Source organism: Dromiciops gliroides, chromosome 2 (assembly GCF_019393635.1).
Source record: "Dromiciops gliroides isolate mDroGli1 chromosome 2, mDroGli1.pri, whole genome shotgun sequence".
In the NCBI taxonomy this organism is placed as follows: Eukaryota; Metazoa; Chordata; class Mammalia; order Microbiotheria; family Microbiotheriidae; genus Dromiciops; species Dromiciops gliroides.
This window is the reverse complement of record NC_057862.1, coordinates 700,787,716-700,801,414: the sequence shown is the minus strand read 5'-3', so window position 1 is coordinate 700,801,414 and position 13,699 is coordinate 700,787,716. Positions and strand designations below refer to the sequence as shown.

Below are 13,699 nucleotides of genomic sequence, written 5' to 3'. Positions count from 1 at the left end.
TGCCCCGCAGGCCCCTGAGCCTCCCTGTCCTGTTCCTCAGCCTGTGCGCAGGCTGTCTTCCCCTTGCGGCCTCCCTTCTTGTCAGGACTTTGCCCTCTCATGGCAGTGCCTGCCTTCTCTTCCTCTGCCCAGGGCCTTGGAAACTCTTCCTCCTTCCCCTGCATAAGGAAGCCCCTGACTTGGCCGGGAACAGCCCGGGCAGAGTGTGCCAAATCCTGCTCTCAGATACTGTCCCTGCCTTCATCTTTTCCTCATCTGCGGGACGGAAACATAAAGCTTAGTAACTGCTGTAGGGTGCAAACATTCTCCTAGCAACCGTAGAATGTCGTGCTATTATTACCCCCATTTTGCAGAAGAGAAGACTGAAGAAGAGGGGTTTGGGTGACCAGTAAGTGTCTAGTTTCTTCTCGATTCCAAGGCCAGTGTCTTACCCATTGCCCTACCTAGGTGGTGCTTCTAACTTCCTGCTTGGTCAAGAATTTGGGCCTTTACATTTTTTTCTGAATAATAGGTGGTCATGCATTCCCCCAGATATGCCACATTAGAGATTTTATTAACGTGGATCACCGTGAGCATCTGCCAACATGCAGATGAACTGGGCCTGACCAGCAGGGGCCTTTGGCCCTGGGAAGCATCTGCTCCTGGCTTGCATTGATGTGGGGAGCTGGGCCCCTTTCCACCTTCTTGCCTGATTGGAACAAGCATTGACAGAGTGCCTACTAAGCACTCTGGACAAATAGCACCTCATTTGAGCCCCACCTGCATCCTGTAGTCTTTGCTGGGGGGATCAGAAATGCCAGACTTGCTGTCTCCTTGGAAGAGAGAAAAACTCCCTGAACTGCAGAAAGCCAGGCAAGGACAGACGACATCTCTTGGGGGAGGCAGTTGTGCTTAACAAACAGATGTGCAGGGGCAGCTAGGTGGTGCAGTGGATAGAGCACCGGCCCTGGATTCAGGAGGACCTGAGTTCAAATCCGGCCTCAGACACTTAACACTTACTAGCTCTGTGACCCTGGGCAAGTCACTTAACCCCCATTGCCTCACCAAAAAAAAACCCCAAACCAAACAGATGTCCAGCAAGTAACACGAAGCTAACTGAGAGGGGAAGCTGGATTTCTGAGCTCAACTCAAGGATGTAGAAAGATGGCCTTTGGCGCAGTGCCTGCTCAGCCCTAAAATCAGTACAGCACAGTGGGGTCAGCACAGTAGAAATTAGAGATGAGAGGAATTCCCATCCTTTGATAAACAGCAGTGGGCTAGGACCCGGAGGGTGTCATTAACGGAGCGAAGGCTTCCTGGGGAAGCTGGCATTTTAGTGGCCACTTCCGGGAAGTCAGGAGGCTCAGTGCTCAGATCTGAGAAGGGGGAGCATTTTAGCGATGAGGGACGGCCAGAGGAAGGACAGACAGAGGGTCCTGTTTGTGGGAGAGCGCAGGTCGCCCCAGGAAAAGGCCGTCAAGCAGAGGATATGTGGGGAGTTACTGAGCAGGGGATGAGATGGTCAGGCCTGCACTGTGGCGGATGAATGGAGCATGGGCTAGAGTGGGGAGAGACTTGGAGCAGGCGGACCGCCCCCAGCAGCTGCTGCAGCAGTCCGGGCAGGAGGGCGTGAGGTCCAAGTGACAGGCCTGGGCACCGTGTGGGATACTGGGAGAGCATGTGTGTGTGTTGAGGACGATTTCTAGGGAGCAGGGGGAGTCCTCTCCAGTGATGGGGAATTCTGGTCGTGGGGGGAGGGCTTTGGGGGAAGGAGCCTGGCCTCTGTTTTGGACATGTTGCATTTCACCTGTCCAGTGGCTGTCCGCCTGGAGGTGAGAAATTAGAGGCGAGCAGAGAGATTGAGGCAGGAGATCCTCAGCATAGGGACGGTCTGAAATCCACGGGAGCTGCCGAGGTCACCCAGTGAGGCAGTCTGGGGGGGAAGGGCCTCGGACAGAGCCCTGGGGGACACCTGGTCAGTGGGCATGACCATGATGAGGATGCAGCCAAGGAGAAGCAGGAGAAAACCGACAGAGGAGAGTGTCCGGAGAGGGAGAGGCCCCCACTGTCCGAGGCCACAAAGGCCAAGGACTGATAAAATGGGCTCTTCTATTGAGATGAAAGAGCAGGGGAGATTTCAGCTGTAAAGGGATTTGGGCCCAACTGACGCCAGTCTAGTCTAGAAAACCCCTCAGGATAGAAGTCATGTGATTCCCGGCTTGGGAGGCTGGTCATGCCCTGGCCCACCTTGCAGTCCTCTCTTCCGAGTCTTCTCATAGGTGGCCCTTTTGTCCTTGGCTATGGACGTGCATTTGGGATGTAAGGAAACGTCTTTAAGGAGCCCCAGCAGGTGACTTTCGGGCTTGGGCTAAGCTCGCTCAGAGGCACAAATGTGCAGTGATGAGTTGGCTTTTCTGGGTGCCCCCCTCCTCTGCGTCAGGCACTTGGTCTCCGACAAAGTAGGAGAAAACCCTTCTCCTGTGGGTGGCTCTGTTTGGATTCGCCTGCCTCTGCACGATGTTGGACCATGAACTTAGGGCACGTGGCAGGAGTGGTAAGGAAGAGCCTTTCCTGCCCTCCTCTGCTGGGCATTGAGCCCCTCTGGGCTCTGGCTGTCCCCAGGCCCACACTTCCCTTTGCTGCCACTCGAGAATTTAGGAAAGAGGCCTTTGGTTTTGTTCTTGTTGTTGTTGTTTGTGGGGCAGTGAGGGTTAAGTGACTTGTCCAGGGTCATACAGCCAGTTTCAAGTGTCTGAGGCCAGATTTGAACTCGGGTTCTCCTGAATCCAGGGCCAGTGCTTTCTCCGCTGCACCACCTAGCTGCCCCAAGGCCTTTGGTTTTGGTCCAGTTGCTCAACCCAGAATGGAAACTCTCAGTGTCCCTCCTCTTACTCTTTTCTCGGTGGTTCTTCTGTGCATTGGGCCTGTTTCTTGATGACCTTAAGATCTTTTAGAGATGGTCCTCGGGAGTCTAGACACTGCTTTTCTTGGGGCCAGATGGAGTACCTTTGTGGAAACTGCCAATGTTGTCACCTCATTGGTCCCTGTGTCCTGACAGTCTTCCCCCACTTTCCCAGCCCACTGACAATAGGGGCAGAAGCCAGAGCCTTGGCAGAGCTCCATGCTGCATGATAAGAGTTGCTATACTGATTGGGCTCTCAGCTTCTTAAAGAATGAGGGGTCTCCAGATTGGCCAGAGTCTTTGGCCACAGGCTTTTGTCTGGTTTTGTTTCTCATTTGATTTGGAAAAGTCAATTGAAGGTTGCCATTAAGAAGACCAGACTTGGGCCTTTTCACTGGGGTGCTGACTGACCAAGCCACCCACTTTTCTGTCCCGTTAGTCATCGTTGAAGGGCGGGCTTGGGATAGTAAAGGGTCACCCTGATTGGCCAGTAGGCACGCCGCTCATCCTGAAGCAAGCCTCATTAGCTCATGAGAGTGTAACATTTCATGACAAACATTTAGTGTACAGTTGTTCCACACTATTGCATATTTGGCTTCTGTATGAATATGGATGTTTGCATATTAAATGTAATTGTGTTCTAGGTTAACTTCTCAGCCTGGTGCTACGATACCCAACGGACACAGTAGCTTATGTGAGTATTCTTTGGGTGACGTGGAACTGGTTAGTGCTGACCTTTTTCTGCTGTGATTCAGTAAACATTTGAGGGGGACAAAAGGCGTGGGGGCTCTGTGCCCACTCAGCTCATCTGCGTAGCTGGGGGATGGCTGGGCCATGAAGGAGGGGGAAGCTTTGAAATCCCAGCTTACGCAGATGAACTTCCCTCAAACCATATTGGAGATTGTCATTGTTTTTGTGACATCAGACAGTTGAGTACCTGGAACTCTATTCAGCCATTTGTGGTTTTAGGTTGGTCCCTTCAGACGTTTTTCTGTGTTTTCAAGTAAAATCTCTGTCTCTTCGTAGCTCTTCGAAGCCATCCCCTCCGAGGGGAAAAGAAGGGAGACGGGGACCGTCCTTGTATGAATGGGGATATGGAAGTCAGGAAAAGCTGCCGCTCCAGGAAAAACAGATTCGAGAGCGTGAATCAGAGCCTGTTATTTGATCAGCTCGTCAACAGGTATGGACGAGCACCCTCTGTCTCCTTTGGGGAGTCCCGCAGTCTCCCAGCTCAGCGGTTCGGGTCCCCTTGAGAGCAGAGCTGGCCAACTGCTTTGCTCACCGAGCTAGTTCGGGTCCTTCTCACCAAATGCTGTGGGTATTTCTGAAAGCCTGCGTGCTCCTTCGGCCGGAGGGTCCTTAAGGGCCCCCCTCGGATGAATGCAGCCTCCCCCTGTGGCTGTTCTTATCCCCTGATGGTCACAGGGGGAGCCCCTGCCCCCCCTGCCAGGCCTTGGGGGCCAGAGCGGGGGCCCAGGTGACTCTGAAGTTTGAGCCCGTGGCCCATGGCCTTCCTGCATAGCTTGAACAGACCTGAGGAAGCGAAGGGCTCCCTGGGGATTTGGGGGGTGTGCAGTTAGCCACCCTGACCCTAACCCTGGGGCCCTCTGTCTCTGTGTCCTGGAAGCACTGCTGAGGCCGTCCTGCAGGAAATGGACAACATCAACATCCGGAGGAACAGACGGTCTGGGGAGGTGGAGAGGCTTCGTATGTGGACCGACACAGAGTTTGTACGTGTGCCAGCGGCAACCCCCCCCCCCCCCCCCAGCCTCTGCCCTGGACCCTCCTCTTAATTCTGTCTGTCCCCTCAGAGCTCTCTTTCGTGTCACGCCGGCCAGCTGCCTGCTTATTGATTTACTCTTTAATTAAAGGAAAACATGGACATGTATTCAAGAGTCAAGAGGCGAAGGAAGTCCCTGAGAAGGAACAGCTATGGCATCCAGAACCACCACGAGGTGTCTACTGAGGGCGAAGAAGAAGGTGGGTGAGGCCCTGGGCCTCGGTGGCCTTTGGGCACCCCTCCCGCCTGCCTGCCTCGGGGCTGGAGGAATGCCCTTCTCTGGCCAGATGGAGAGGAGACTGAGGGACCTTTGGGCCGGGCTCTCCTGCCTTGTGTGGGTCTCCAGTCTGATGCATCTGTAGCCTCTCGTTCTCTGGCTTGTGTTGAGCCCAGACTTGTCTTGGGGCGGCACCGGGACGCCCAGGGAAGTGGGCTTTGCATGGGCCTCTCCCTGGGAGGGGCCGTTTGTACATCAGCCAAGCGGCGGCGGTGCTCTGTAGGAGAACCAGCACTCACTGGATCGGTGCTGGGTCCTTTGCCAGGGGCTGCCGAGGGTCTCTGGGCTTGGCAGCCTCTCCTTTTCCTGATGGGTGAAGTGGCTCTCTGCAATGGGAGACTCTTGCCAGCTACCATAGTATGTTTGCACTGTTTCTGGCCTGGGGTGGCAGTCCGAGGGGACGCTTCCTCCAGTGCTGAAGGGTTGGCACCCTCTGGGCTAGGAGCCCCGTGATGAGGGTCTGAGCACCTTTTTTTTTTTTTTTTTTTTTGTGGGGCAGTGAGGGTTAAGCGATTTGCCCAGGGTCACACAACTAGTAAGTGTCAAGTGTCTGCGGCCAGATTTAAACTCAGGTCCTTCTGAATCCAGGGCTGATGCTCTATCCCCTGTGCCATCTAGCTGCCCCCAGGGCACTCTATGTCATGTCCTCCTGAGTTTTCAGCTGCTCAGACAGTGACCCACACATCAAGGGTAGGGATGTATTTTGGCAGTGGAGACTTCTTTCACAGTTAAAGATGAAAGCCCTGCCCTCCCTCTGCTGGGCACTGCTTTTCTGAAAGAGCTCGCCTGCTGGGGGCCAGGCTGTGCCAGCCAGGCTGTCCTAGGACGTTGGGAGCCCGTTTTCACAGACTTGTCATATATTGTACAAGGAGTGCAATAACTCCGAATGTAGATCATGCCCTAGACACATGGAACTGGGTGACCCTGGGAAAGTCACTTCCCCTCTGTCTCCTCTCCTCTGTAAAGTAGGGTGCAGATAGTGCCTCCCTCCCGGGGCTCTGGAGCGGTTCCAAGGGAGAGCCCTCTGAGGGCGAGCTAAACCTCTAGGGGGGGAGGCTGCTGCCTGTCTGGGTATCTTTGGTCCTAGTGGGGTTGTGGCATGATTGTCTGTGGCCAGCCCCAGGCTGAGGGGGCAGACCAACCCCCGGGAATCTGCAGCTCCCTTGGCAAGGTCTTGTCTCTGAAGGCCTCCCTGTGGGCTTGTGGGTGAGAGCCCGTGTCCTGTGTCTAGAGTCTCAAGAGGAGGACGGGGACATCGAGGTGGAGGAGGCTGAAGGCGAGGAGAACGACCGCCCCTATAACCTGAGGCAGAGGAAGACTGTGGAGAGGTACCAGGCCCCGCCCATAGGTGAGGAGGGGAGCGGGGGAAGCTGCCAAGAGGAGGGCTCGGGCTGGGGGGCAGTGGTGACTTCTGAGAGCAGAGCTGCCCCGAGGGAGGCGGCCGGGCCATGGCTGCCCGCAGGCGGGCAGGTGGGCACACGGGCACGGCAGCTTTCTGGTCCTGGGTTCCACCAGCTGGTCCACTGCACTTGCCCTCCTTTGACCTTGGCGCTGGGAGTAGAGCACCGTGTGGCCCTTTGCATCCTCTCCGTGGCTTGCCCAGTGTCCCTGTCTGCACTGAGAGGCCTGCAGGACCGGGCCGGCTAAGGAGCTCACCTTGTGGCCAAGCAGAAACCCTTCGTATACTCTGTCTGGGAGGCTTTCTTGGAGCTTCTCCTGTCGGCCCAGTCACCCCACCTGTTCTCGCTGCTCAGACTTGTGCTTGGGGCTCGGGGCCCCATTGTGGGCGCCCCAGCACGGACATGGGGGACTAAGGCTGAGTGCTCTGGGCTTTCCTTGCTCCACAAGATAGCTCCGGTGTGTTTGGTGCTGGGCTAAGCGCTGGCGATGCAGAGAAGGGCCAAGGGTAGGCCCTGCCCTCGATGACCTCCCAGTCTCCTGTTTGCCATGAATCCATCTTGGCATCTGCCACGTTCCCCTTGAACGAGGACTTGCAGAGCCACCTCGGCTCTCCTGTGGTGGTTGCTTTTATTCAGCCACGGGCTGTTCTCCCCTAACTTCGGTCTGAAATCCTCGCTGACCTTTTTGTGGCATTTTCTTCCCGAGGGGAACTGAGTAGTTCAGCCTTGTCTCCCCTGCCTCGTGGTGTTAGCTGATCTTGTGCCTTCCAATCCCTTAAAGCCTGGCTGAAATAACTTGGCCTTCTGGCCAGGGGTGACCAGTCCTCCTCCACGTGGTTAGCCTGGCACCCCATGGGTTTGGGAAGCTCCCCTTGATGCAGGTAAAGGGGAGGCCTCGGGCTGGCCTGGGGGATTTGCAAGGGGAAGTTAGACAGCAAAGTGTCTGTGTTCACTTCCTTTGTCTGCCTCTTAGTTCCAGTTCATCAGAAAAAGAGGGAGACCGCTCTGTTTGACATCCACAGGTCCCCTGCCCGAAGAAGCCATATCAGGTGAGCTCCCCCTGGGTTTGCACAGGAGAGCCCCGGCCTGCCTTGGGCTCGGCCCCCTTGATGCCCAGCAAGCGCGTGCTGCACGGTCCCTGGGCCAGCCAGTGAGTGCCCCTTCTCTCCTGCTCCCTCCAAAGCAGCTTTGGGAGGCTCCTGGCAGATGCCCCATGGCATCCTCAGGCCCTTCCCCTTCGGCCCCTCGCTTGGGGCCCTCTTGGAAGAGCTCGCTGGTCCTTGGGCTGGGCCGGCATTCTTTCCTGATCTTTGGGCCCCCGGAGGACCTGGCAGACTGTGACGATTGTGGGGCGGTTTGTGATGCTTTAGGTAGTGTGCCCCAGGCAGACCCAACACGGATGGCCCTACTCTTGGCGCTGCCGGGCTTTCCTCGCACAGTCGTCATCAGGGAGGAGAGCGTGATCGTGCTCGGGGCTTTCTGGCGTTCACTTGAAGGGCCCTTGCTTTGTGCTCCTGTGTGCACGTGCTGGCCTGGCCTGGCCTGCCCTTCTTTGACCGCAGGCAGCCATGGGCAGTCGTGGACAGTGGGGAAGCTGGTGAGGCTTGGCGTGTATTGGAAGGCAGCTGCCACGGGTGGCCTGGAGCCAAGTCGTCCTTATCCAGCTGAACAGCCCCTGGTTCTCTGGCCGCCTCGGTTATGAATCGCTTTTCTGCTTCACCCATTCAGGCATCGGCACCCTCTGCCCCCCAGGACTAAAGGGCGGAGCCTTTGGCTCAGAGCACTCGCTTCCCACCTGCCCGCGAGGTGCATGTCTTGGCCTCTCCCCCCCATTTGTAAGCTCTTTAAGGGCAAGCACTGTCTCTGGCACCAGCGCCTGGCACACAGTAGGTGCTAGGCTACAAAGAGGAAGGAGGGAAACGGCTCCTGTCCTTGCAGAGCTATTGCTCTGCTGTGTGAAGACGGCACGCAGCCTGGGCGGCAGATTCTCTGGCCACGGCGCCCTCTGCAGCAAAGTGCCCCAGATGACCCTCATGCCTCTGCCCCGATCTGGGCACTCCCTGGGGAAGGTGGCATTCTGTGGCCTGTCCTGATGTCTGGCCCTGCACAAAGCCTCTTAGTCTGGACCAGAAATGACACTTAGCGGATGAACTATGATTGTGACAAGTGTGCGTGAGAAGGCTCTTTCCCTGCTGTAGCCGCGGAGGTCTGGGTGGCTGCAGAGCCCCCGCTGCTGGAGAGGTCTCTAAAAAGAAGCCCCCAGATCACAAAACCCATCCCTGTTGTGTGGGACCTTCCAGACCCTCATCCCCCATCTCTGCAGTGCAAACGGTGGCCAGGGTGAGCTGGCTGCCCCTGCCTCTTTGTGACGGATTCATGAGGACTAAGGCCAGAGAATCAGGATTACCCGTGGAGACCTGGCCAAATATGGGGAAGGACACTGGGGACCAGCCAGGCCAGCAGCTCTCCCTTGTGGTGTGCGTGTGTGTGTCTGTGTGTGTCCATCCAGGTTATTGTGGGCACCTTGTGAAGGAAGTCCCAGGAGAGCCCTCAGTGGAGGCCGGGCGGCAGCCGTCTGTGCTTTGGGAAAGGTGGAGCCTGACTCTGTCTCCTGCTTTGCCTCCTTGGGGGTCCAGTGATAGTGGACTTGTCCCTCTCGACTCCTTGGAGAGGCGGGGAGTGAAGGCTGTGGGTGGCCATGAGGGGGTGCTGATGAGGGCCACCTCAGGTGGATGCTGCATCACTGGGGCCAGGCCCTCCCCTCCCTGACTGGATCCCTGTCTCCCTGAGCAGCCGGCCTTTTGCAGATCCTCTCATCCCTCCCCCCACCTCTCTCTGTGCCCTGTGACCCCTGCTCTCTCACGTCCAGCCTCTGCCATGGCCCGTCTCTTCTTTGGTCCGTGGCTACACTCCCTGGGAAGGCCGTCTAGCACAGCAGCCTCCATCGCTCCCCCCTCGCTGATCCCCTTGACTCTGCAGTCTGGTTTCCACCTGCGTTATGCAGCCGAGACGGCTCTGTCCAGAGCTGTCACCCAGGCCGGCAGCCTCGGACCCACCGTCGGTCCCCTGTCCTGCTCCCTAGCCTCCTCCCTCGCTGCTGGTTCTCCCCTCCCCCTCTGCCCAGTCTCCTCAGCTGGGTCCCCTCCTGCTTGTGATGCTGCAACAGGGGCCTCAGTCCTGGGCCCTCCTCCACCTTTCCCTCAGGGATGATGCTTCTCAGAGTCCTCCTTCGGCCCTGACCTTTGTCCCCTTTGTACCCCCTGCCAGCAGGCCCCTGACGCTGCCCCCGGAGGTGGTGTGCAGGGTGTCTGTGGCCTAGAGAGGGGGAGGGCAACCTTGGTGGGCCCAGGCAACAACACCCCCCCCCCCCCCCGTGTTTCCTCGGGGTCATAAGGTCGCACTGCTTTTCGCTGTCTCTCCTTCGGGTTTGTGCTGGGAGGCTCACAGTTCTGACTCAGTTTGGCTCTTTTGCACAGGAGAAAGAAGCACGCCATTCACAGCAGTGACACGACCTCCTCTGACGAAGAACGCTTCGAGAGAAGGAAGTCCAAGAGCATGGCCAGGGCTAGGAACAGGTTTGTCAGCTCTTTGGAGGCAGGTCGGCCTAGGACCAGCCACGGGAGGGCCACGGGAGGGCTGGCTCTGGGCGATGGTCTTTGCGGAAGGCTGGCTCTTCTTTGGGGATCCCTTGGACGCTTAGGTCTGCCCTAGAGCCACCCTCACATCCTAGCTGTCCGGTCTGGGCGAACAAGGGTGCGCCGGCACGTTGAGGTCCAGAGAAGGTCTGGTCTCGGCACCATGGCTTGTTCTCTGACCCCCATTAACTCCTGCTTGCTGGTTTCTGATCTGATCGAAGGAATTGATCGTGAGCTTGGAATTCCCCAGTTCCCTAAGGGAGTGTCTGACCCTTAGACCTGGGGAAAGCAAGTGTGTGTGGTCCTCCTAGACCTCAGGCTCCACTGACCAGAAAGCTGGTGGGTGGGATCCCCAAGGGCCATCCCTTCTGCTGAAGGGTCTGGAGTCATTGGCTTGTGGAGCTGGAGGTCCGAGGTCAGCTGGGGCAGACTCACCCCTGGAGTCCCTTGGTCTAAGGGGCATAGCAAGCCCTGTTCTGAGGGGAGGAGAGGCGTGTTCACCAGTGCCTGCACCCAAATCCAGCCTCGGATGCCTTGTAGCTGGGGTCCCTGCGCAGGTCACCCAGTCGTGGTTGGCCTGTTCCCACATCTGTAACAGGGAGATAATAGCTGTTATGAGTATCGCGTGGGCCGACTGCCCTCCAGCTGCCAGTTGTCATTGTCCCCATTAGGGCGTGTCTGCAGCTACAGCTTGGCACACTCCCAGAACAACAGTGGCTCTCAGAGCTTCTCTCCTTAGCCTTGGATTGCCCCAGGAGAGACTTTTGGGCAGTTTTCCATCTGTTCTGCTGAGCAGGTTTGAGGCAAAGATAGGACCGGTCGAGACCTAGGATGGCAGAAGGAGACTGCAGGAGCTGCCCTTGGCCGAGGCCTTCGTAGTTAGAAAGCAGCCTGGCTGGGCAAAGCGGACGCGGCCTCGCTTGGCCAGGACTTCTTTTTAAGAAGGGCAGAAATCTCTCAGATTTGTTTCTGGTGTCCTGAATGATTGAGCATGCCTCCCCCCAGGTGCTGAGAAGCACGCTTGTGGAGCTAAGGGGCTCACTTTTCCATTTTATGGCTGGACGCTCGGCGCAGGACAAATGCCCTCCCTCTTCACAAGCCGCCTTGGTCTCCATGGGAGATGCACACTCTTCCCTTTAATTCTCCTCACTCAGCTTGGCCAGAAAATGACCCACTTTTCAGGTGTCTTTGTAGGGCCGCTTTTTCCAATGGGAGCCCGATGTTCTGGGACCTGGTGCTGAGCCCCAAGGGTGGGGGTCTTCCCTCCTGTGACTTACCTGGCCTCTTTCTGTCCCGCAGGTGTTTGCCAATGAACTTTAGAGCAGAAGATTTAGCCAGCGGCATTCTGCGAGAACGCGTCAAAGTTGGTGCCAGCTTGGCAGATGTGGACCCAATGATACTTGACAAATCGGTGGGTGCTTCCTGTTCTCTGGGCGTGGTGTGCCTCAATTTTGCCAATATGGCAGCTCCCTTTTCTCCTCCATGAAGCCACAGTGCCTTCCCTGAGTCTCCTGTCAGCTGCTCCCAAGCCTTCTTGGTGAAGGGGGGGTCCGGGACCTCTCTTTGGCCTCTCCTTTGTGTCTGCAGGCACCCTGCTTCCCCTCTCGGGGGAAGAACACAGGAACTTCCCTTTTCTTGAATTGAAGAGGACTCCTAGGCGAGACCATGGAGGACGGGGGCACCTTGGTGACTTGTGTGAATGGTTGTAGCTGGCTGGTGGTACTGGCTAGCTGGGATTTCAGTGGGTCCTTGAGAGGTGCAGAGTGCTTTTACATGTGTGGTGCCCTTTGGTCTGGGAGGCGGGCTGGGAATGCCCTGCCCAAGGAGGACTCCAGGGCCAAGCTTTGGAAAGTAGCCAGAAGGCCTGTGGTGTGAGCATGGGGCAGGAGTTGGGTGGATGGGTAGGGAGGCTGCAGCCCAGCTGAGGAGAGTTGTAAATGCCAGGTGGAGGAATTTTGTCCACAAGGTGACTGGAGTCACCGCACATTTTCGAATATGGGGGAGACGTCATCAAACTTAGTTAGATCTTAGGAAAATTTTATTTTGGCATTTTATTAAGGTGTTAATTAGACATTTTCCTGGTGCCAGACCCTGGGCTGAGCACCAAGGATACAAGGAAAGGCCAAAGACAGTCCCTGCCCTCAAGGTGCTCACTGTCCGGTGGGGGGAGACAGCATACAAACAGCTGTGGGAAGATAAGTTGTGTGCTAGACCTGGAGATAAACCTCAGTGGAAACACATGATGTGGAAGGGAACTGGGAAGGAAGGACTTCTTGTGGAAGGCGGGGCTGGTTCTGAGACTAAAAGGAAGCCCAGAGGCCAAGCCAGAGTAGACGGGGGAGTATTCTAAGCAGGGGTGACTGAAAACCCACTCAGGGGCCGAAGTGTCTCGTGCCAGGAATAGCCGAGGTTCAGTATCTCTGGGAGGAGACTGGGGAAGGAGCCAGGCTATGTAAGGCATCAAAAATAAATGGAGCAATTGAGGAATGATGGAAACAGCTGTGCTATATGATTGTAGTGGAATGGTCATGTGCTGTAGGAAATGACAAACAGGATGATCCCCCAAAAACCTGGAAAGACTAATTGATGTATACATCGATGTATAGTGAAGTGAGCAGAGCTGAGAGGACATTGTGCGTAGTGACAGCAGTATTGCTCAATGAATAATTGTGAATGACTTAACTACGCTCAGCAGTGCAATGATCTAAGACAATCCCAAGGAACTAATGAGGAAGCTTACTATGCACTCCTATAGAAAGAACTGATAAAAAGAACACTTGTGGATTGTACATATATAACCTGGTTGCGATCTTGTGGAGTGGGGAGGAAAGGGAGGGAGAAAAATTTGGAACTCTAAATCTTATGAAAATGAATGTTGAAAACTACCCTTACATGTAAATGGAAAATAAAATAAATGTTTGTTGAGAATTTTTTAAAAAATGGAGAATTTGGGAAGGTCTGGGGAGCAGGGAAGTGACATGGTCAGGTTGGTGGATTGATGGCGGATGGACTGGCATGGGGAGAGAGGGAAGCAGGCCAGTCCCACAGCAGCTATTGCCCATGTCTAGGCATGAGGCGAGAAGGGGGCGTCTTGGAGAGATGTTACAGACACCTCAGATCAGCCTTGTGAGATGGAGTCGAGGACGACTGTCCTAAGGGCAGGAGTTGAGGAGCCATGTAAGAAGGCTAAGAAGTGTGGAAATTTATTTTGATTTGGGGACCCTACCTTTGGGCTGAGATTGGAAAGCCTTAGGCCCTCAGGGTCTCTTCCCCTCCCCCTCTGCTTCAGCTGAGACAAAAAGCCCCGTGGGCTGTACAAGAAGCCAGGTCAGACAGCTGGGGGAAGCCCCCAGCTCCCTCCGACCTGAGCGGAGCTATCTGAGAGATCCCAGATAGCCTGTGCTGAGGCACGGGATCCTTGGACGTGCCCCAGGCCCCAGCCATAGCCCTGGCTGGAGGATTAGCTTGGTGGGTGGGTGCAAAAAGCCCCGAGATTTGAGTGGAGAGAAGAAAAGGTATATGTAGACCTGGGGGTTAGACTCAGGGGGATTCTGACTAGAGAAGGGGGGAGAAGAGGTCAAGCGGCAGCTGACAAGATTAGAAAGGTTGGAGCGCGGCAGACTAGAGACGGGGCTACAAGGACACAGGAGAGGACGAGAAGGACTAGGAGCAGGGAAAAGAGAGGCCGAAGGGCAGACTGACGGAGCAGACAGACAGAAGGTTGGT

General features: G+C 56.1%; 1 protein-coding gene across 2 annotated transcripts in view; it reads left to right on the top strand.

The window, feature by feature from the left end:
* The window catches only part of ATAD2B (ATPase family AAA domain containing 2B), a 101,162-nt gene that overhangs the window by 30,017 nt on the left and 57,446 nt on the right, over window positions 1–13,699 (top strand). For both annotated transcript variants that reach the window (XM_043983983.1, XM_043983982.1), the window contains exons 3-10: window positions 3,526–3,575; window positions 3,908–4,061; window positions 4,509–4,611; window positions 4,753–4,861; window positions 6,170–6,286; window positions 7,312–7,387; window positions 9,815–9,913; window positions 11,273–11,384. In XM_043983983.1, the coding sequence (XP_043839918.1) occupies window positions 3,526–3,575; window positions 3,908–4,061; window positions 4,509–4,611; window positions 4,753–4,861; window positions 6,170–6,286; window positions 7,312–7,387; window positions 9,815–9,913; window positions 11,273–11,384 (820 nt within the window). The remainder of the gene's footprint in view (window positions 1–3,525; window positions 3,576–3,907; window positions 4,062–4,508; window positions 4,612–4,752; window positions 4,862–6,169; window positions 6,287–7,311; window positions 7,388–9,814; window positions 9,914–11,272; window positions 11,385–13,699) is intronic.